This window comes from Pseudopodoces humilis, chromosome 4 (assembly GCF_049639895.1).
Source record: "Pseudopodoces humilis isolate 2021_Gansu_Grassland_sample_001 chromosome 4, ASM4963989v1, whole genome shotgun sequence".
Classification (NCBI taxonomy): Eukaryota; Metazoa; Chordata; class Aves; order Passeriformes; family Paridae; genus Pseudopodoces; species Pseudopodoces humilis.
In genome coordinates, this window is record NC_142203.1 from 31,753,615 (window position 1) to 31,777,440 (window position 23,826).

Genomic DNA, 23,826 nt, shown 5'->3' on the forward strand with positions numbered 1-23,826 from the left:
GTCACAGCCTCCTGCTTCAGAGCCACAAACAATCCCTCTTTTGCCTTTTGCGTGGAGGGAAGCTCAGGCAAAGCCAAGCCAGGCCGAGCTGCCCTCAGAGGCAGGAGCAACACCCCGGTGGCTCCCTCACCACCTCAAAGCACAACAACAGGTCCTGTGTGGAGGCCTCAGCACCTGACACTCAGCTGAGGAAGAAGAACAGGAGGTGGGACAGCTCATGCTGACACATGCACACACAAGGCACTGCTCCAGCAGACAAGGATCACAAAGGACCTACTCAGCACGGCCAGGCATTCATCCTTTTTCCTCTCACGCAGACCATCTGAGCTGCCAGAGGAACTACTCGTGCTCCAGGTGCACGAGCTGCTCGTGCTGAAGTTTCCAGCTTCAGGCCTGGAGGCTTCTTCAGAGCCCGCAGCTGAACTTTGTGCAGGTGCAGCGACTGAGGAGGTGGAGCTCTGGGACAAGAAAGGAATTTGGGTCAGAATTTGGGTTGGGCAGACATGCCCCATTTCAAATGCAAGCCCCTAGGAAGATGCTGCAGGCCTCATCCAGGCCTCTTCCCCTCTCGGCTTTTGCTCCAACTCAAGGCACAAAACCCAAAGGCCGATTTACATGACGGACAAAATGATACCAAAGACACTGCTAACCAAAGCAGGCACTTACTGATGTTGCCTGCTCAGGCTGTGGGCTGACAGCAGGGACAGGTTCAATGGCACCTTCCTCCTCTTCAGCCTCTTCCTCAGGTACAGAGGCAGCCAGAGCAGGTGCTGACGCTGCCCTTGCACTCTGTGGAGTGACAGACAGCAGCGTGAGGGACAGGAGAGAACCTGCCACTCACAACCTTCCGTATGTTCAGCTACAGGCCCCGCTGCATCTCAGCTGTTCCTTTAGCTACCGACAGCTGCTTGGTGGAGAGGGCAGGTCCCTCCTGGGGACAGTGTCTCCTCCATATCCTGCAAGGCTGTGAACTGCATCTTTGCACTGCTCTCTTCACCAGGAACAGGGCACCTGCACAGCCACTGGGCACAAAGGGCCTCACTTGGACCCCAGGAGCATCCAAAGACATCCTAATGCTACCTCTCATCTCTTCCTGAAACAAATTCATGGCCCCTGTCACAACAGTGGAGGCTGATGTCTGAACTTCCAAGAACCACACCACTTTTCCAGGCCTCATTGGCTGGGGAAATGCCCTGGAAGTTTCAGCCACACAGAGGATGTGCTGTCTGATCAGAAACGTGCAGCTCTGCTTTCCTCCAGCCACAGGGCTACCCAGAGCTGCCACTTACTGATGCTGGATGCTCAGGCCCTGCAGTGGCAGCAGGTGCAGCTTGGAGGGCATCTTCCTTCCCTTTGGCCTCTTCTTCAGGAAGACACACAGCCACTGGAGGCTCCGAGGTTGGTTTTGGGCTCTGCAGACAGACAGCAGCGTGAGGGACAGGCAACCTTCTTTCTATTCAGCTCTAGACCCAGATGCAGTAAGGAGAAATCATCTGGAGACAAATGGGATTCTAAGTTGTTCAAACCCAAGTAAAATGGGCCAATTAGATGGGACTGCACTCTCTGGTACGGGAGCAATTCCATCATGCCTTAAAGCACCAAGCAACCCAGCTTTCATCTGATTAAAAGCTCTGAAATGCAACTCCAGAAAACAGCCAGGGATCCTCCTCCTCCTCCTGCTGCTGCAGCTGCTGCCAAGAGCCTACTTTCTTTCATCCAACCAGGCTGGCACCAGACTGCACCAGGCCCAGTTCACAGCTTACTCCACAACCGTCAAACGTTACCAATGCCAAAGGCTCCTTTCCCACTCACCCATGGACCAGATTTTCTCCATGCACGGGCGATGTGACCTGCAACACACAGGGGAAATTGAGACGGATGCTGTAAGGAAACTTCCCACACTGGGCAAGCCCACCAAAGAGTCAACCCAAAAACAGAGCATTCTGCTTTCACTACAACCCTCCAGCAGCAACCCTTGTGTCACACAGCAAGCAAGGCAACAGCACAAAATACTGCCTTGTGTCTACCTTTTGTCCTCTTTGGCCACTCAGCCCATAGAAACTTGAGACCCAGGAAGTCCAAGTGGTTCTGTAACAGTCACTGCTCCTGCCCCACCCCACCCAGCAGGAGCTACAGCTCCTCTCTGTCCTCTGCTTCACTTTCCTGAAGACATTGCATGCAACAATTGCCATGAGCTTGCTGGAAACGTTTGCCCAGAAAAGCTTCACCCAAGTGTCCCTCAGCCATGGTGGCAGTTCTATGGTGACACAGCATGGGAACAGCTCCTGGGCTAGGGAGCACACAAGAAATCTTTTGAAATGTCGACCTCAGAGGCCTTTTCCAAGCTGATTCTGTGATTTCATCCCAGAGCTAATGGACTCTTTAGTGCACAGGAAGTGTCAAGTTTCACAGGCACATCCTGGCATGAGGGAATGCCGGACAAGAAGTGCTTCCCCTCAGTCCCAGAGAGCAGCGCACAGTTTTTACAAGGCCTCTTGCCAAGCTCTCTCACTCTTCCCATGCTGGAAGTTGTCTTGCTTGAGCCAGCAAAGCGAGGAGATTCCAGACTCCACTGCCACAGGCCATGCCGTGGTGGGAGCGGAAAACCCTGCAGGCTACGTTACAAATGCTGCCCCATGCCCCACTGGCTAGAGACACCCCCTTCTTAGCTGGAGCTGTTGACAGCAGCTTTACCCAACCAAAGGCCCCTTCATGGCCCTTTTGGTTTCCATACGCTGCACTGAACAAAAATGCCTACTTACGGGCCAGGTGGGTGAAAAAGTACCCAGAATAAGCCACAGAGAAAGCCGTGCAAACTGCAGCACACACTCTCTCCATGGCTTGAGCAGCACTGTGCAGCTCTGCACCGGACAACACCTGTCAGCAAAAGCAAAACTGCTCCGAGTCCTGTCCGGGTGCAGCCGGCTGGCAGAGACCTCGTCGATCAGCAGGTCCCGCCTGCAGCCAGCATGCCAAAGAGCCGCTCTGCACACTGAGGCCTTCCGTGCCTCGGCACAGCAACTTTGCCTTGACAACGCTGGCATGTGGCTGCTGACATCACAAGAGCAGCTGCGTGAGGCTGGTTTGTGAAGTCATGCATAGAACCAGACCTCCTCTACAGCTAACGCCAAAAAAAGCCTGCAAAGTTCTCCTGTGCTACAAAGCAATGCAAAAAGCCCCCCAGTTCCTGACCTATTGCTCAAGGCATCTAAGAGTAACTCAAAAAACACACCAAGCCCCTATAACCCACACTGAGATGTTGAACACCCAGAAGGAACCAGGATGTGAGAAACCACATTTGTGACCTTTGGGTACTAATGCTTCTGAGAGAAAAAAAAAAAGGCTTGTTCCTGCTGGACCTTCCTTATTTCTAGGAGCAGCAAACAAGGAGAAGCACTAATTTAATTACATTTGGAGGTCTCTGCTGTGTACAGAGACAAGGCCATGGATCTTTCAGCACTATTTGTTCAAAACATTTTGAACATGGGTGTGACATTTTAGCAGGAAAATGCCACGACTGGAAATGCAAGTGGAATCGTTCTGTCTGGCTTGCTGTAGCGGAGAGGCCCTGACACCCCAGCAGCACCACCATTTCCCCCCCACACCCCATTTTTGTCCTTTCACAGTATTTTTTAGAACACAGGGCTGAGGACGGGTGGTGTGGAAATGACAGCTCTGACACACAGCTGAAAGCATCAGGGCCAGGGTGGCATATGAAAGAAATTGGCCAGGAGACAAGACTCCTGTTTGATGCCTTTATTAGGATTCAGCTCTTGGGGTGGGGGGGGACCCGAGGGGTTGCTTGCACCACAGCCGTTTCCACACTGGCAGCTCCAAGGAAGAGACACAATTCAGCTTTGCAGCAGCACACACTGCAGAGCTGGGGCTTCCGTCCTCAGGAGAGTAGCCAGGAGGCCTGATGTTCTGGCTCGTTCTCTAGGGGGGTGTCGTGGTTTTAAACCAGTAACTAAAAAAATTACTTATTTCTTGTTGTGAGATATGGATTAGAACAAGAGCAAAACAGGCTTAAAACTTAAAAGGAATAAAGAAAGTTTATTAACAAACCATAATAATAAGAACACCAGAATAAACTTCCAGAAAACCCCTTTTTATCCTCTACTACTCACTATTCCTTTGTTTACATGACAACAGAGACAAAAACTTTGGAACTTTGATGGTTAAAACAGTCCTAATTCCTGCTACAGTCTTTTCACCAGTCTTTGTAGAGAAACAGAAGTCTCTTTCTGTTAATTTATGGAGTTTCTCACAAGAAAACTATTTTTGTTATAGTTTTCTATTGCCCTGATGTCATCTGCCCAGAACTGCTGTTATCAGAGCTCACTCCTCCCATTTCACATCACTCTGAGGTGTGTATGGGCCATGAGTCTAGGGACGGCATTTTAAGGATGAGTTATTCAAAGGCAAAAGTCTTTTTCATCTGTCTCTGTGAGCTTCACTAGAAAACAGGTTTTCTCACTGCCCCCGAAGGCTTCAAATTTTTCAGCACTTCACTGTTTCTAGCACTTCACTGTGTCACAATCACTCTACTTTTTACTCAAAATTTACACTTTGAACACTCTGTTCCTCCCTATATACTGTCATGAATTAAAGGAGTTTTTTCAAGACTTTATTGTCCATTTCCATAGCTTCAACAGAAAGGCATTTCAGCTCACAAACGCATCTTCTTATTCTCTACTTTTTCTGAAACTTAATTCTTTTCTTTACTGTCTCTGATAGTTTTGTAAAGTCTCTTTACATGTTGATCACTCTCTTTTTTCTCTCTCTGGATAAAAGGATTAATCTGCAAGTCTCATCTGGGAAATGAAAAGTTTAAAATCTTGCCCAGGCTTTGTAGATGGCTCTGTGACCTCTGCCGGTGCAGGAGCTGGAGCTGTCTGCGATAGAAGATTCCTCATAGCTGTTCTGGAAAGTGTAGTTGCAGCTTTAGCTTGTTGCAGGTCCAGAGCTTTTTCTCCTTCTTTACTCGGCAGTCCCCGGTGAACTCTGTCACTGCAGCCGAGCCAGAAACCGGCCCGGCCCAGCCAGAGCTCAGGGCAAGCCCCGCAGGCCCCACCTCCCGGCTGGGAGAATGGCAGGCTCAGCCCAGCCCCCGCCCAGGCCGCATGGCCAGGCGGAGAACGGGAGGCCAGCCAGAGGCCTGCTACCTTTCACAGCCAGGAAACAAAGAGAACTAAAGTGCCTTGACTTTACATCTTAAGGTACGGTTCACAAGTTGATCTCCCTTTTCAATGGTTAAAACAGCTGTCAATTCCCAGTAAAGACCAATAATTGGTCAGGAGAAGGGACTCCCTTCAGTCCCCAGCAACTTCAACTTCCTTAGCTCTCAAAGCCACCTTAAAGGTTAAGTCACCCCATGACAGGGGGTCAGTCCTTTCCAGTCCTCTTAGGTCATGGTGATGCAGGAAGATGGTTTCTAAGCAGGCTTAGGTGATGCAGGGAGATGATCTTTCATCATAACTTGCTAGAATAGGTTTCTTTGTCCTTTTATTCTTCTGTTAGCTCGTTGTTTTGGTGTCTTGCACGCCTTAGTTTGCATATTGCTCGGTTGCACAGCTTCCTGGGAGTTTCTTCGTTTTAGTGTGGCACAGCATCCATGGGAGTTGCCTCATTCTGCGGCATACCTTGCTAATGGGTTGCTTTTGTTGGTTTGATTTAGCTCCCATGGGAGCAGCTTTGTTACACAGTAGCAAGGAAGTAAGGGGAAGGGTACAGGAATGTCTCATAAGAAACTGTAAAACACTTCAGAAACTGGTAAGTAATTAACATTACCAAGAACTATCGGACTAAACAAGGCGTGGGTACAAGGTTTACAAATGGGATAAGAACATTAAGTGTACATAACTAAACACAGTATTTTAACCGGGGTGGATTTCTTGAGAGATTTTATTCATGACAGCATGTAGGACTGTTTTTCTGCTCCAGCAGAACAAGGCAACCCAGAGTGGTGACACTGACACCAACTGGGTCCAAGCAAGCCAAAAGGAGCCCAGCAGGGTGATGGGAAGAGGCAGCAAAGTGGCAGAACCAATCCCCACACACATGCCCGGTGTGGTGGACTGATGGCACCACTGCCACCATCACTGCCACACAGAGGGTGCAGGGAACTGCCACTGCAGGTCCAGAGCTGCTCCAGGCGGCACCAGCAGCCCCCATTGACCATCAGAACCACTCCGTAACCCCTCACCATCTTGTCTTTGTTCCAGGGGCCACATGTGAAACTTCACCTCTGTTGGTCAAGCCATTACTTCTTTTGTACAATTTTCTTTTTATGTTTGTGGACGAATCATAGATCACTACATATAACATTAATATATATCACATACATATATATACATATATACATAAATATATACATATATATACATACAACACCAATCATAAAGCACTACAGAAACTTACATTGAACTTTCTACTTAACTCTATAACAGATTTGATTGTTAAACTTTAAATTTTTCTACTGTCTTACATAACGTATTTATTCACCTATGTGAGGCATATTTCTGCTTGCTTAAAACACATTCCTGCTTTATGTCTTACTTCATGTCTGTGCAACTTTATTGTTCGAAAACTCCAAGCCTTTTCCAAGGTCTCAGGTCAAACTTTGTATCTATCTCTACCTCTGAGCCTGGATGCTCAAGGCCTTGAGAGCTTGCTGTGCCTGCATTTCCCACACCAGTGGACAAGGGAAAGGCTACAGACGTCATCTTCTGGAGTTCTGTAAGGACTTTGGCACTATTCCCCACAACATCTTTTGCTCTAAATCGGGATAGAGGTGGCTTTGACAGAACTGTTCAGTGGAATTGGAATTGGTTGGATGGGCATATCCAAATGGTAATAGTCAATGGCTTGCTGAACCTATGGGCATCAGTGAAAAGTGGTGTTCCTCAGGGGCCCATACTGGAACCAGTGCGATCTTCATCAAGGAGAGAAGACAGAGGGATCTAGGGCACCCTCAGTCAATTTGTGGGTGACACCGTGCTGAGCGGGTGACATGCCTGAGGAATGAGGTGCCATCCAGAGGGACCTGGACAAGCTCAAAAAGGGGGCCCATGGGAACCTCATCACCTTCAACAAAGCTGGGATTACAGCCCAGAAAGCCTGTGTCCTGGGCTGTATCACACATCTGCAGTGTGGGCAGCAGGTCAATGGGGCTGCATCTTCACTCTGCTCTGCTGAGACCCCATCCAGAACACTGCCTACAGCACTGAGCCCCCCAGCATAGGAAGGACACGGACCTGTTAGAGCAAGTGCTGAGGAGGCCACCAAGATGGTCAGAGGGATGGAACACCTATGCTGTGAGGGACAGGTGAGAGAACTGGGCTTGTTAAGTCTGGCAAAGATAAGACTCTGGGAGACCTTACAGCTCTTTCCAGTATCCCTGAAATCCCAAAGCATTCTATGATTCTATGATTTCAGGTGAACCAAGTAGCTTTCTTCATACTGGCAACTTGTGCTATTTATTGCATGTTTCACCCTCCAGACCAGCAGTTCTTCAAGAAACATAAAAACTACATTCCTCTTTCAAAATCTCTCAAGATATTATAAAGCTCCATGCTTTCAAGTACTTTCTTGACTAGAATAGTAAAACCACTAGTGTTGTGCATAACAAGATGAGAACTTACATGATCACCTGTTGTGGAGTACGAGGCATAAGAATGTTTCATCTCAAACATTCTGTTCCAACAGAAAAGTTGTGACTGGAAAAGAGGGTGCTGTGGAGATGGGAAAGCACTGAGCTAAGCCAACTTATTTTTCTGCCTTGAGACTTGTGCTCAGTGCTGATAGGTGAACTCCCACTCCTGACTCCCTTCCTGGACAGCACCAAGAAGGGCTGACTGCACATGTCCAAAACAGCGGCAAAATCTGTTCCACAGAAGAGGTGTGCACCAGTAAAACTATAAAAGACAAACACATCGGTCCCCCTCTCTCTCTTTTAGTCTCTTGTGCTCTCTTTGTTCACCACATTTCCAAGCAGCAGTTCCTTGACATGATCTCATGCTTTCAGCCTGCAAAGAATTTATAAGGAACCCTATCACAAACCCTATCAGGTCAATTGTGACACAACGGAGCAGGAAAAGAGGGTGGGAGTGCTAAAGCCTTGCATGAACTCTTGCATGCACTATGAGTGAGACTGGCATTGGAAAACTGATCCCAATGGTGAGAAGCTGCAGCACTATGTTGAAATGCAATTGAAGAATAATTGCTTCCAACAACCAGTGTAATACCATCTATTTGAAAGCTTGTCATTCTGCTCCCTTTACTTCAGAGCTAACATCAGGAAGAGACAGGACTGAAAACATGACCTCAACATTGCTGCATCCCCAAGCCATTCAGAGACCTTCTCAAATGTTCACTACAGAACAAAGCGGGCCTCCAAAGGATAGGATTGATGAAACATGGAAAGCCAAGTAACACACCCACTGCATACAGACATGCTGCTGCTGCACTGCTGTGGCATTTCCAGGGAGCCTTGCCCATCTGAGGTGCACCTCAGGGAGCTTCCCTGGCTACAGCCATGCAGCAGAGGGAGCTGCCTGCTATGGATGTGTAGAAAGGAAGGAAAGAAAATTGCAGCACCCTGTGGGACAATTCACAAAGTGCTAGCTAGTAGGAGGAAAGCAGTGGGCCCAAATGGGCTGGTCCCAGAAAAACTGGAAGTGGTGAGGCAGAGACCAAATGGATCAGGTGCTGGACAGGCTACAGGAAGGCAGCCTTAGGAAAACAGAAAAACCACCACCATCCCAAAGTCTGGAAGCTTCATCCCTCTGCCTCTCACTTTTAAACCACTTTTTACTCTATTTCTCATGTTGTGGTTTAACCCCAGCCAGCAAGCAGGCTCCACACACAGCCATTCTTGCTCAATGTTCCACCAGTGGGATGGACTGGGCAGAGAATTGGAAGGGTAAAAGCTGGGAAACTCACAGGTGAAGAACATTTCAGTTGCATAGGGAATACAGAAGCCACACACGCAAGCAAAAGACCCAAAGAACTCATTCACCGTTCCCCAGGAGCAGGCAGGTGTTTCACATCTCCAGGATAGCAGGGCCCCCTCACGCCTCACAGTGACTTGGGAGAGCAAGTGCCATCAATCCAAATATGCCCTCCTTCCTCCTTCCTCCTTCTTGCACTCAGCTTGAACTACATAGCAGGATGTCAGATGGTCTGGAATATTCCTTTGGCCACTTTGGGTCACCTGTCCTGGCTGTGTCTCCTCCCAACCTGTCATGCAGCACAACCCCAAGCGAGCTCTGTCTGGGCAGCTCCTTCAGATGTGGTGGCTGCCATGGGACATGAGAAAGCATTTTGCTTCAGTCCAGAACAGATATGGAGGAAAAAAAGGAAAAATGAAATTCTGATCTCCAGTCAGTGTTCTATGGTTTAGATGGGGTTTGTTTGACCTGTTTTTTGCACCTGTTAAGTGTTGTCCAGAAGCAAAGAAGAAAGGCATTTGAAGATGCAACCAGAAAAGGGAGAAAGATGGGAGGGGAGGGGAAAGGAGGTTCTGGGGGAAGGGTAGGCAGTGAGGAGATAGGGAAAGTTCCTGAGTACCCAAGCAACGGGAAAGGGAACAGGGACCCCCGGCCACAAAAGGGTATAAAAAGGTTGCCATTTCAGTGAAGTGCGTGTGCAACTCTCAGAGGAGAGACACACACCCAACTCAGCTGATTTGTTGGTATCAGTAAATAGATTGTGCTTCAAAGAATTTGTCCCCTCTTAATTCTATCAAAAGTGAGCCACATTTCACACTGCCGAGAATGTGACGTTGAGACTGACCGAGTCTCAGTCTCAAATGAGAGAGAGGCTGAGAGAGGCCGTGGCTCACACAGATCCAACCTGCTCAAGTTTTCCCTCCCTCACATCAGCCTTGGTTCCCACGGCAGAACTTCCATTCCCGCTGGACTCTCCCTTGCGCCTGAGCCTGCAGAGAAGCCCGGCTGCCTCCCACTCTGCCCAGAGCTACACAGACCCTCCCAACCTTGCCCAGGAGCTGCAACACAACCACAGCCACTGTGGCGTCCCCAGCAGTGACACCACTGCTCTGCTCTGTTTCGTCCTGCTCTGCTCTTCTGTTCACAGCTGCAAGCCTGTATGGCCACAAGAGGTTGTGGTCTGGAGGCAATGAAAGAAGAAGACCTTTGCCCACTTCCAAACCGTGCCACAAACCCCATCCTTGGGTCTTCCCATGTTTAAGAAACACTTGGCCATTCAGAAGCAAATTTAGAGTTTATTCACAGGGTGAGAACAAAGGGAAGCTTCCCACAGAGTGAAGGTTTTATATTATTGTTGGGGGTTAGGTGTCCTTCTTTTAGGTCTTTTAGTTACCTGTGGAATTTTTACCCATTAGTTGCGGGGAAAACCTAACTGGGGGTACGTGGTGGATACTTGAAGAACACGAAGAGTTCAGCCGGGCCCAGGGGGGGAAGTGGGGTAGGAAAAGGGGAGGGTGGGGACAGTTTGGTGGCTTCTTCAGCTTTGGAGAAGGACACTTTGGGTGTGCAGAGCTGTTGCGGTGGGGAGAAGGGAATTTCGCCATCACCCAGATGGAGCTGCTGCTTCTTCTCCTTCTTCCCTCTTCGTTGGTGGCCTCGCACCCCCTGTCCTGCTGGAACGTGTGGCAGTGCCAGCCACTGCTGCAGGGTTGCTGATACACCTCATCCATCAGCCCAGGATCCCAGCTCATCCCTGCTGCTCCAGCGGAGTGTTCCTCAGAACCCTGCAGGAGCACCGGGACTGCCCGCCCGAGGAGGTTTGTGAAGCAAAGCCTCTCCTCCATCCCTTCCCATCTCAGCCCAGAAGGCTGTCATGGGGTCCCTGGTTCTGTTTTGTTGCTAGCACTGAACTTATTGGTTTTTGTGTGCCTGGTTATGAATACTAGTAAAGAACTGTTATTCCTATCCCCAGATCCCTGCCTGAGAGCCCCTTGATTTCAGAATTATAATAATTTGGAGGGAGGGGGTCTACATTCTCTTTCCAGGGGAGGCTCCTGCCCTCTTTAGCAGACACTTGTCTTCCAAAACCAAGACAACTATTTATTTTGACTATCAATCTAAACAAACTACAAACTACAAACTACGAAAAACAAACTACAAACTACAACCCACAAACTACAAACTACAAACTACAAAAAACAACAATGGCCTCCTCCAGGGCTAGTATCTCCTGTAGGCCATAAACTGCTGCGCTGCCATGATCAGAGGCGTCAGGCTGGAGGGTGGCTTGGCTGAGGTTACAAACGGATGCTGACAAAGAGAAAAACAAGAAATGAACTTTCCTCACAGGCTGAAACAGGCTTTCTCTGGCTACAGAATAAATGCAGAAATGAGGGCACTCTGTGCACCTCTGTCTCCACATCCAGGACCTTGCGACCACAGGCAAACATGGCTCACAGTCCCACGACTCCATTGACACAGATGTCTTCAGCTTAAGGAGATTTGGTCTGGGAGACCTTGAAAGGCTCCTTCCAACCCACCCCAGGCCAGGATTCTCCTTCGTTTTCCTTTGGAAAGCCTGCAGACCGTTCTTAGGAGCGGGGTCCATCTGATGCCTTGCACTTGAGCAGATGAGGAGCCCCTGGCAGCGGGCAGCTGGCGCACCCTGCAGCCGCTTTGCCTTTTACCTGCAGAAGCTCCTGGGCAGACCAGCGCCTGTCCTCGTCTGTCTCCAGGCAGCAGTGCAGAAAGTCCCGCAACCAAGGCGACTGCTGCCTGGGGTTCTGCAGCTTTGGGGAGCCCCCGGAGCTTATCAGCTGTTGAACCTGGAGAAGAAGGAAACACCAAACTCTACCTGTCTCCTCCGCAGCCCAAACTGCTCAAATAGACCTCCCACCAGACAAGCTCCACTCTCCAGTGGCATCTTCCTGCCTGCCAGAGGCTGGGAGATGTCTTTCCTACCCCAGCCAAAAGAACCCAAAGCCACTTACAGCCACAGCTACTCCAACATGCAAAGGCCCTTGCCTTGACCCCTGATTTCATTGGCTGATGGAATTAGGAGCAACTCCATCAGCAAAAGCACACTTTGCTTCTCTGAGCACTGACACTAGCTCTACAGGCAACTTGGATGGTAGAATTTGTTCCAACTCTACTTTTCCCAAGTATTGTTCCATTAAAGGCAGCGCAGCACCGCTCCCTGCTCCCTTAGGCAGAGCTTCCATCTAGCAAAAGGCATCATGTTGTTTTGTGGTTTTCATGATGAAATGGCAGGGGGATAATCTGGACAAGAAGCTCAAGAGACTATGCAGCCTGGAACCTATCGTCTCCAGGTGTTAACCAGCTTCTCAGGCAGAAGGATGGGGCAGATTCTGTTAGAGTGACAGAGAGTAGCTGCAGCGTACCGTGCGGGAGGTTTTCATCAGGTAAGGAGGCGCTCCTTCCACCATCTCGATCCCCACGATGCCAAGGGACCAGATGTCCACTTTGGGGCCATAGGGCTTCCTGATGAAAATTTCTGGCGCCATCCAGTAAGTAGTGCCAACAGCTGATCTCCGTTTGCTCTGCTCAGCAGTGAGCTGAGCAGCGAGGCCAAAATCAGCTGAGGAGAAGAAACCACTCTGATCAAGGCAACGCAAATTAGGAAAGCCAACAAAAGAATTCCCCACGGTACCACGTCCAAGAAAGCAGTGTGGAATCCACCTGCAAAAGGGGCCATATGGGCATTCATCAGGCCTGCAGCCAAGGAACTATGGAATTGGCCGCTTAGCAAAAGCCCCCAGTTTCATGCGGTGGCTGTTAGCTCCCTGAAGCTGTAGGCTGTAATTGCCTCGCTCAGGAAGGGACACACACAACCCAAGGCCACTCCTGACACCACCTTCTTGCCAGCCACACCTCCCTGCACCTTGCAGCCACGCTCTGCGCTGGCAGCAGGGCAGCCTGCACTGCCACAGGCACCACTCTTGAGGAACTGGCAGTCACCCAAAGGCAGCCCCACACCGCAGCCCACCACAGCTCAGCCTGGCCAACGACACCCACCCAACTTGACAGATCCGTCCAAGCCCAGGAGAATGTTGTGGCTTTTGATGTCTCGGTGGATGACTTGCTTGGAGTGAAGGAAATCCAGGCCTTGCAGGCACTGAGAGAGGAAAAAGAAACACCAGCCTAAGAGTTCCCATTCGGATTGCATCCCACAAACAGGGAAGTGGCACATCTGCACGACTGACTTGCTGAGGGATGCTCAGCCATGGCAGGACAGGCTGCTGGCAAGGCCAAGAGCTTGCTGCTCCAACACAAGGACAGCGCTGCCTTTCTAACTGAGGGTGTAGTTGCTTTTGAAAGAGAAAGGGCAATTGTTCCTCTGGCCCTGCAAACACAGACTGCAAGACCACTCCTGCAGTGGCTGTGCTCCCTCCAGCAGGAGTGCATTTCACACAAGCTCCAGGCAAGTGTTTAGAGAGGCAAACACAAACAAACACACCAGAAGAAGGGCAGGCACACTGGCAGGCACCTCAGGTGCTCTTGCTACAGCCTGTCGTAGCAGAAAGGCAGAAAGGAAGCTTGGAAGATGACACCGCTCCTCTCCTTAGCAGCCATGGGGGAGGAGCAGCCCGCCCAAGCCATGGGAAGCACAAGCACATCCCTTACCTCCCGAGAGACAGTTGCTATCTCTCCTTCTGCCATACGAGTCTCTCGAATGACATCGTGCAAAGAACCTCCGTCCATGTATTCCATCACGAGCCAGAGGTCCTCGTCAACCAGGTAGCTGAAAGGAGAAAGCAACAGCCCGGGAATGAATGCGTGCATTTACATGACGGATTCTTGTTTCCCTGTCTCTCGCAGAGGAAGACAGGAGGAAGTCAATGGTCTTTCACTAGGTTCTAAAGGGCTTGAACTCTGTGCAGTCTAAAAGACTTCTTGGTATCCACAGCCATGCAAAACGCTGGGAACAGGCCAAGGGAAATACGATCTACAGTGCTTTGTCAGCACTTAAGACCCATAGGAAAAAAAAATCAAACCCTAAACCCAACAAAACAATGTGGAGAGAGGGCAGGAACTTTCAGGCTCTCGGCTCAGTAAGACAGGGCCGAGTCAGGTCTTGGAAAGAGCACTTCAAACTATGTATGCCCACAAAGATTAATGCAGCCCCAATGCAATCTCCTCCCAAGATGCTGTAGATCAGCCCAGAAACAGGAATTAACAGCTCCATCCTCTGCCAGCCACCAAAGGAGTGGCTGAACCTCTGGCTTGCAGGGTGTGAAGGACCCTTCACGGCAGAATAGCAGAACCACTCACCTGTCTATGTAGTTCACAATGTTGGAGTTCTTATTGTCTCGCATGACCTGGATTTCATTCACACACAGTTCACTGCTGCTGTCTTCCACCAGACTAATTTTCTTTATGGCCACCTAAAACAACATGGAAAACCATGAACCAAAGAAATCTGTGGCACAAGACCACAAGGGGAATATGGAGACAGTGATCTTGGGATGACAGAGCTGGGCTGGACCTAACTGCCTTCCAACTAGACATCAGAGGAACTCGAAGCTGAGCTTGCCAGAGCCTCTTACACCGCTTCCTTGGGCACCCGTCCCAGGACACAGAGCCAGACATCCTTTGCCTTGTAAACCCAGGAGAAACACCAGGTCCTAAACTCTCCACCTCAAAACTCTAACATCACTCCCTGTGCCCACAGTCTTCCCCAGGGCCTTATTTCATCATCATCATCATTTTCATTCATACACCTCTTGGAAGCAGGAAGCCATTCTCTGCTGGTGAAAACCAAGCAAAACTGCTGGGAAAGCTTTGGCAATTCTAGGGGGCTTCATCATTACTCCAACAGCCACTGGCACTGTTCTCCATTGCACAACAGAAAGCAAACTCTTACAGACATGACAGATAAAATGCCGTCCTAAAAACATCCTGAGGGTATTCCCCCTAAGAAATACAACCCTGCATACTTTACAGAAAAAATGCCATGACCATGAAAACATCATTGAGTACACCCCCAAAAAAGACAATCCTAACTCTTCCTCGCTTCAGGAACTTTCATTGCGTTCCACTAAAACACTTTCCTTCACACCGCTGACATTTGCAATTACTGCCTGACTGTAAAAAGAAATAACCCACTCCTTGATCCTCTAGCAATACACGCCAGGCAGGCTCTGAGCAGGGCTTAAGCCCTTGAGGGACTCCTTGCAGACCTCTTTCTCTAAGCACAGTTCCCAAGGGCGGCACTACAGGTGGCTAAGGAACTGCCAGCACAATTCCCACGTGTTTGCGAGCAGCCAGAAATGAGAATTCAGGAACCCCGAGCTGCAGCCCCAAAGAGCAGTGCCATGCTCTATGACACCCCCTTGGTGTTAAGACCCAGCCAGCGTGTCCTCCTCTGAAAGATTCCGCTTGGCCTCCTTGCATTCCTTGGGGCAGCTGAGGAGAACAAAATCTGTCCCCACGGTATTTGGCAGGCAGACGCTACTCTGTGCTTCATCTGCCTTTGCAGCAAAGCTCGACCGGCGACCCAAAGCTCAGCCACAGCTCACAGCAGAGGGGAGGGCACTTGAGAGCTGCAGCAGTTGCGGCGCTGCTTGACGCTTACCTCTTCTCCTGTGGCAGTCTCCACTGCCGTGAACACCGTGCCAAAACCCCTAGAAACAAAACAGCAGCTTAGGAAGGTGAGGTCCTTTAGTCCCTGCAAGCAAGTGCAAGACACCGCAGTCCAATAGGAAAAGGAGCCCTGGTGCAAACAGCAAATGGAACATGGCCCAGATCCTGGTCTGGGTCTTTTTTCCCTTTTCTCTTCCTGTGTCTGTGCGTGTGTGGGATTTTTCCCGGCACACACATGCCACTTGGGCCTTCTCACACCTCTCCTTGGAGGTTATGCCAAACTCAGGCACCACCACACAGGCCTTCTGGGAAGCCTGAAGCCAGGTAACAGCCATCGGAGGAAAGCCTCCAGACACACCTCCTTCCTCCAGCTGGCAAGGAAAGGAGTCTCCAGCCATAGCTGCAGCCACAGCCAGAGCAGGCAAAGGTTTCCATTGTTGCACAGACAAATGGAGAAGTACTCAGAACACAGGATCCTTAGACAGCTGCGTTCTGGGTCAAGAGCCAACGGCAGCTGCTTCTCTTCACTGCCCAGGACACAGGAAGGCCTCCACTTTTCCTGTGAGTTCTTGTACATTTGGCTCCTCATAGAGGAAATGCTGCAAATCAATCCCATTTACAGTCAGCAGAGCTGGCTGTCAAAAGGGAACAGCTGGGTGGATTCTTTGCAGGAAAGGCCTAAACCCCACAGGATCCACAAGGGCTCTGCCATCAGGCAGATGATGCCTTTTCCTCTAGAGTGCACTGGCACTGGGCATCCCCTGAAGCTTTGGCTTTTGCCACCTCAGCTACAAAAGAGAGCTGCTGCTTTCATTTCTGCTTTTGCCTTCTACACTAGGTGGTGCTCATCCTGACCACTGAATCTTGTTTTCCGCAAAACACTGGAAAGAAATGTTACTGAGAGCTGTCCCCTGACAGCTATCTTGACCTGACCTCTACCTGGACCTTTGAGGCAATGAAGTTTTGCCTCCTTTCATTCCCACATATTCTCTATTCTCTTCAGACATGATTTCTCCTATGACAAGCGGCAAACAGGCACAACACACTTGAGGGACAGGAGATCTGCCAGGTGCTACTCTTTGCTGCAGAAAAGACATTGCCAGCATCCAGGTGTCCTTGCCATGCCTTTGGACCACAGCTATAAATGTTATAAATTAAGCTCTAAAGTACTGAGAGATGGCAGCATCTCAACACAGCGTCTGAACGGCTTTGGAGCTTGCCTGACGTCACTCTGGGGAGATGTGACACCAGCAAAATACGCAGCCCCTCCCTTTGAGGAAGGAACTGTGGCTGCACTCACCCTTTGCCAATAGTTTCTAGTTCTGTGTATTTCGCCTCTGGATCTCCCTCGCTCACCAGCATCCCTGTAAAAATCCAAAGGGAAGATGCTCATTTCAAGACAGAAATGCCACCCTGCAGCAGATCAAAAAGGCAGGGCCACTCTCTGGGACACTGGGTCCTTTCAGCTCAGTCAGCTGGGGAACAACACCACCACCGCACCACCACCGCCACCACAAAAACAGCAGCAGCAAGACAAGCAGCTCTGCAGCACAGACGGCCTGCACCAAACTAAAAGCCTAAACTAAACATGTCTAAGCACATGGGGAAAGAGTCAGAGGAGACAGGGATCAGAAAACCATAACCAAGTAAAGTGATTGTTGTCTATAAACATTAAGGGCCACAGGAAGAACAAAACCTTTCTGTTCTTGGCAATAAACAGCCTGTGACATTCAACAAAAGCCGTAAACCTTGCCAATATCAAAGGCATCTTGGGTTCTGGAATCAGTTTTTATCAACAGCTGCCCTTTCCAGAACAGGAAGAACATTGCAAAGTGCTTCCAGCAAAGGCGCAATCTCCACCTTTAAGCCGGACTTTGCCTAAACAATGCCCGCCTGCCTTTCAAGAGCAGCAGCTCAGGTTCTGACCTAGTGTGACGGGCCTTAGGAAGGAGGTCCCCCAGCCTTTAGGTCAGGCTAAGTTCTGGAGATGACCTTGGCTGTGCCCCACAGCAGCCGGGCCCCACAGGAGCTCCCTGACGCCTCCTCCTTCGCTAGGTCACAGCCTCCTGCTTCAGAGCCACAAACAATCCCTCTTTTGCCTTTTGCGTGGAGGGAAGCTCAGGCAAAGCCAAGCCAGGCCGAGCTGCCCTCAGAGGCAGGAGCAACACCCCGGTGGCTCCCTCACCACCTCAAAGCACAACAACAGGTCCTGTGTGGAGGCCTCAGCACCTGACACTCAGCTGAGGAAGAAGAACAGGAGGTGGGACAGCTCATGCTGACACATGCACACACAAGGCACTGCTCCAGCAGACAAGGATCACAAAGGACCTACTCAGCACGGCCAGGCATTCATCCTTTTTCCTCTCACGCAGACCATCTGAGCTGCCAGAGGAACTACTCGTGCTCCAGGTGCACGAGCTGCTCGTGCTGAAGTTTCCAGCTTCAGGCCTGGAGGCTTCTTCAGAGCCCGCAGCTGAACTTTGTGCAGGTGCAGCGACTGAGGAGGTGGAGCTCTGGGACAAGAAAGGAATTTGGGTCAGAATTTGGGTTGGGCAGACATGCCCCATTTCAAATGCAAGCCCCTAGGAAGATGCTGCAGGCCTCATCCAGGCCTCTTCCCCTCTCGGCTTTTGCTCCAACTCAAGGCACAAAACCCAAAGGCCGATTTACATGACGGACAAAATGATACCAAAGACACTGCTAACCAAAGCAGGCACTTACTGATGTTGCCTGCTCAGGCTGTGGGCTGACAGCAGGGACAGGTTCAATGGCACCTTCCTCCTCTTCAGCCTCTTCCTCAGGTACAGAGGCAGCCAGAGCAGGTGCTGACGCTGCCCTTGCACTCTGTGGAGTGACAGACAGCAGCGTGAGGGACAGGAGAGAACCTGCCACTCACAACCTTCCGTATGTTCAGCTACAGGCCCCGCTGCATCTCAGCTGTTCCTTTAGCTACCGACAGCTGCTTGGTGGAGAGGGCAGGTCCCTCCTGGGGACAGTGTCTCCTCCATATCCTGCAAGGCTGTGAACTGCATCTTTGCACTGCTCTCTTCACCAGGAACAGGGCACCTGCACAGCCACTGGGCACAAAGGGCCTCACTTGGACCCCAGGAGCATCCAAAGACATCCTAATGCTACCTCTCATCTCTTCCTGAAACAAATTCATGGCCCCTGTCACAACAGTGGAGGCTGATGTCTGAACTTCCAAGAACCACACCACTTTTCCAGGCCTCATTGGCTGGGGAAATGCCCTGGAAGTTTCAGCCACACAGAGGATGTGCTGTCTGATCAGAAACGTGCAGCTCTGCTTTCCTCCAGCCACAGGGCTACCCAGAGCTGCCACTTACTGATGCTGGATGCTCAGGCCCTGCAGTGGCAGCAGGTGCAGCTTGGAGGGCATCTTCCTTCCCTTTGGCCTCTTCTTCAGGAAGACACACAGCCACTGGAGGCTCCGAGGTTGGTTTTGGGCTCTGCAGACAGACAGCAGCGTGAGGGACAGGCAACCTTCTTTCTATTCAGCTCTAGACCCAGATGCAGTAAGGAGAAATCATCTGGAGACAAATGGGATTCTAAGTTGTTCAAACCCAAGTAAAATGGGCCAATTAGATGGGACTGCACTCTCTGGTACGGGAGCAATTCCATCATGCCTTAAAGCACCAAGCAACCCAGCTTTCATCTGATTAAAAGCTCTGAAATGCAACTCCAGAAAACAGCCAGGGATCCTCCTCCTCCTCCTGCTGCTGCAGCTGCTGCCAAGAGCCTACTTTCTTTCATCCAACCAGGCTGGCACCAGACTGCACCAGGCCCAGTTCACAGCTTACTCCACAACCGTCAAACGTTACCAATGCCAAAGGCTCCTTTCCCACTCACCCATGGACCAGATTTTCTCCATGCACGGGCGATGTGACCTGCAACACACAGGGGAAATTGAGACGGATGCTGTAAGGAAACTTCCCACACTGGGCAAGCCCACCAAAGAGTCAATCCAAAAACAGAGCATTCTGCTTTCACTACAACCCTCCAGCAGCAACCCTTGTGTCACACAGCAAGCAAGGCAACAGCACAAAATACTGCCTTGTGTCTACCTTTTGTCCTCTTTGGCCACTCAGCCCATAGAAACTTGAGACCCAGGAAGTCCAAGTGGTTCTGTAACAGTCACTGCTCCTGCCCCACCCCACCCAGCAGGAGCTACAGCTCCTCTCTGTCCTCTGCTTCACTTTCCTGAAGACATTGCATGCAACAATTGCCATGAGCTTGCTGGAAACGTTTGCCCAGAAAAGCTTCACCCAAGTGTCCCTCAGCCATGGTGGCAGTTCTATGGTGACACAGCATGGGAACAGCTCCTGGGCTAGGGAGCACACAAGAAATCTTTTGAAATGTCGACCTCAGAGGCCTTTTCCAAGCTGATTCTGTGATTTCATCCCAGAGCTAATGGACTCTTTAGCGCACAGGAAGTGTCAAGTTTCACAGGCACATCCTGGCATGAGGGAATGCCGGACAAGAAGTGCTTCCCCTCAGTCCCAGAGAGCAGCGCACAGTTTTTACAAGGCCTCTTGCCAAGCTCTCTCACTCTTCCCATGCTGGAAGTTGTCTTGCTTGAGCCAGCAAAGCGAGGAGATTCCAGACTCCACTGCCACAGGCCATGCCGTGGTGGGAGCGGAAAACCCTGCAGGCTACGTTACAAATGCTGCCCCATGCCCCACTGGCTAGAGACACCCCCTTCTTAGCTGGAGCTGTTGACAGCAGCTTTACCCAACCAAAGGCCCCTTCATGGCCCTTTTGGTTTCCATACGCTGCACTGAACAAAAATGCCTACTTACGGGCCAGGTGGGTGAAAAAGTACCCAGAATAAGCCACAGAGAAAGCTGTGCAAACTGCAGCACACACTCTCTCCATGGCTTGAGCAGCGCTGTGCAGCTCTGCACCGGACAACACCTGTGAGCAAAAGCAAAACTGCTCCGAGTCCTGTCCGGGTGCAGCCGGCTGGCAGAGACCTCGTCAATCAGCAGGTCCCGCCTGCAGCCAGCATGCCAAAGAGCCGCTCTGCACACTGAGGCCTTCCGTGCCTCGGCACAGCAACTTTGCCTTGACAACGCTGGCATGTGGCTGCTGACATCACAAGAGCAGCTGCGTGAGGCTGGTTTGTGAAGTCATGCATAGAACCAGACCTCCTCTACAGCTAACGCCAAAAAAAGCCTGCAAAGTTCTCCTGTGCTACAAAGCAATGCAAAAAGCCCCCCAGTTCCTGACCTATTGCTCAAGGCATCTAAGAGTAACTCAAAAAACACACCAAGCCCCTATAACCCACACTGAGATGTTGAACACCCAGAAGGAACCAGGATGTGAGAAACCACATTTGTGACCTTTGGGTACTAATGCTTCTGAGAGAAAAAAAAAAAGGCTTGTTCCTGCTGGACCTTCCTTATTTCTAGGAGCAGCAAACAAGGAGAAGCACTAATTTAATTACATTTAGAGGTCTCTGCTGTGTACAGAGACAAGGCCATGGATCTTTCAGCACTATTTGTTCAAAACATTTTGAACATGGGTGTGACATTTTAGCAGGAAAATGCCACGACTGGAAATGCAAGTGGAATCGTTCTGTCTGGCTTGCTGTAGCGGAGAGGCCCTGACACCCCAGCAGCACCACCATTTCCCCCCCACACCCCATTTTTGTCCTTTCACAGTATTTTTTAGAACACAGGGCTGAGGACGGGTGGTGTGGAAATGACAGCTCTGACACACAGCTGAAAGCATCAGGGCCAGGGTGGCATGTGAAAGAAATTGGCCAGGAGACAAGACTCCTGTTTGATGCCTTTATTAGGATTCAGCTCTTGGGGTGGGGGGGGACCCGAGGGGTTGCTTGCACCACAGCCGTTTCCACACTGGCAGCTCCAAGGAAGAGACACAATTCAGCTTTGCAGCAGCACACACTGCAGAGCTGGGGCTTCCGTCCTCAGGAGAGTAGCCAGGAGGCCTGATGTTCTGGCTCGTTCTCTAGGGGGGTGTCGTGGTTTTAAACCAGTAACTAAAAAAATTACTTATTTCTTGTTGTGAGATATGGATTAGAACAAGAGCAAAACAGGCTTAAAACTTAAAAGGAATAAAGAAAGTTTATTAACAAACCATAATAATAAGAACACCAGAATAAACTTCCAGAAAACCCCTTTTTATCCTCTACTACTCACTATTCCTTTGTTTACATGACAACAGAGACAAAAACTTTGGAACTTTGATGGTTAAAACAGTCCTAATTCCTGCTACAGTCTTTTCACCAGTCTTTGTAGAGAAACAGAAGTCTCTTTCTGTTAATTTATGGAGTTTCTCACAAGAAAACTATTTTTGTTATAGTTTTCTATTGCCCTGATGTCATCTGCCCAGAACTGCTGTTATCAGAGCTCACTCCTCCCATTTCACATCACTCTGAGGTGTGTATGGGCCATGAGTCTAGGGACGGCATTTTAAGGATGAGTTATTCAAAGGCAAAAGTCTTTTTCATCTGTCTCTGTGAGCTTCACTAGAAAACAGGTTTTCTCACTGCCCCCGAAGGCTTCAAATTTTTCAGCACTTCACTGTTTCTAGCACTTCACTGTGTCACAATCACTCTACTTTTTACTCAAAATTTACACTTTGAACACTCTGTTCCTCCCTATATACTGTCATGAATTAAAGGAGTTTTTTCAAGACTTTATTGTCCATTTCCATAGCTTCAACAGAAAGGCATTTCAGCTCACAAATGCATCTTCTTATTCTCTACTTTTTCTGAAACTTAATTCTTTTCTTTACTGTCTCTGATAGTTTTATAAAGTCTCTTTACATGTTGATCACTCTCTTTTTTCTCTCTCTGGATAAAAGGATTAATCTGCAAGTCTCATCTGGGAAATGAAAAGTTTAAAATCTTGCCCAGGCTTTGTAGATGGCTCTGTGACCTCTGCCGGTGCAGGAGCTGGAGCTGTCTTCGATAGAAGATTCCTCATAGCTGTTCTGGAAAGTGTAGTTGCCGCTTTAGCTTGTTGCAGGTCCAGAGCTTTTTCTCCTTCTTTACTCGGCAGTCCCCGGTGAACTCTGTCACTGCAGCCGAGCCAGAAACCGGCCCGGCCCAGCCAGAGCTCAGGGCAAGCCCCGCAGGCCCCACCTCCCGGCTGGGAGAATGGCAGGCTCAGCCCAGCCCCCGCCCAGGCCGCATGGCCAGGCGGAGAACGGGAGGCCAGCCAGAGGCCTGCTACCTTTCACAGCCAGGAAACAAAGAGAACTAAAGTGCCTTGACTTTACATCTTAAGGTACGGTTCACAAGTTGATCTCCCTTTTCAATGGTTAAAACAGCTGTCAATTCCCAGTAATGACCAATAATTGGTCAGGAGAAGGGACTCCCTTCAGTCCCCAGCAACTTCAACTTCCTTAGCTCTCAAAGCCACCTTAAAGGTTAAGTCACCCCATGACAGGGGGTCAGTCCTTTCCAGTCCTCTTAGGTCATGGTGATGCAGGAAGATGGTTTCTAAGCAGGCTTAGGTGATGCAGGGAGATGATCTTTCATCATAACTTGCTAGAATAGGTTTCTTTGTCCTTTTATTCTTCTGTTAGCTCGTTGTTTTGGTGTCTTGCATGCCTTAGTTTGCATATTGCTCGGTTGCACAGCTTCCTGGGAGTTTCTTCGTTTTAGTGTGGCACAGCATCCATGGGAGTTGCCTCATTCTGCGGCATACCTTGCTAATGGGTTGCTTTTGTTGGTTTGATTTAGCTCCCATGGGAGCAGCTTTGTTACACAGTAGCAAGGAAGTAAGGGGAAGGGTACAGGAATGTCTCATAAGAAACTTTAAAACACTTCAGAAACTGGTAAGTAATTAACATTACCAAGAACTATCGGACTAAACAAGGGGTGGGTACAAGGTTTACAAATGGGATAAGAACATTAAGTGTACATAACTAAACACAGTATTTTAACCGGGGTGGATTTCTTGAGAGATTTTATTCATGACAGCATGTAGGACTGTTTTTCTGCTCCAGCAGAACAAGGCAACCCAGAGTGGTGACACTGACACCAACTGGGTCCAAGCAAGCCAAAAGGAGCCCAGCAGGGTGATGGGAAGAGGCAGCAAAGTGGCAGAACCAATCCCCACACACATGCCCAGTGTGGTGGACTGATGGCACCACTGCCACCATCACTGCCACACAGAGGGTGCAGGGAACTGCCACTGCAGGTCCAGAGCTGCTCCAGGCGGCACCAGCAGCCCCCATTGACCATCAGAACCACTCCGTAACCCCTCACCATCTTGTCTTT

General features: G+C 49.9%; 1 protein-coding gene across 1 annotated transcript; it reads right to left on the bottom strand.

Annotated features, from left to right (window-relative positions):
• Positions 1 to 277: 277 nt before the first annotated feature.
• LOC148184480 (serine/threonine-protein kinase PAK 2-like) lies at positions 278 to 23,817 on the bottom strand. Its single transcript, XM_088054629.1, has 17 exons — positions 23,670 to 23,817; positions 19,422 to 19,459; positions 18,899 to 19,021; positions 18,276 to 18,398; positions 17,887 to 18,067; positions 16,855 to 16,918; positions 15,547 to 15,595; positions 14,244 to 14,356; positions 13,596 to 13,713; positions 12,987 to 13,086; positions 12,353 to 12,549; positions 11,639 to 11,776; positions 11,197 to 11,261; positions 4,269 to 4,302; positions 1,813 to 1,850; positions 667 to 789; positions 278 to 458 (listed from the first exon to the last, which is right to left on the bottom strand). Exons 1-17 carry the CDS (start codon positions 23,815 to 23,817, stop codon positions 278 to 280), a joined length of 1,833 nt encoding a protein of 610 aa, XP_087910755.1.
• Between the last annotated feature and the right edge of the window lie 9 nt (positions 23,818 to 23,826).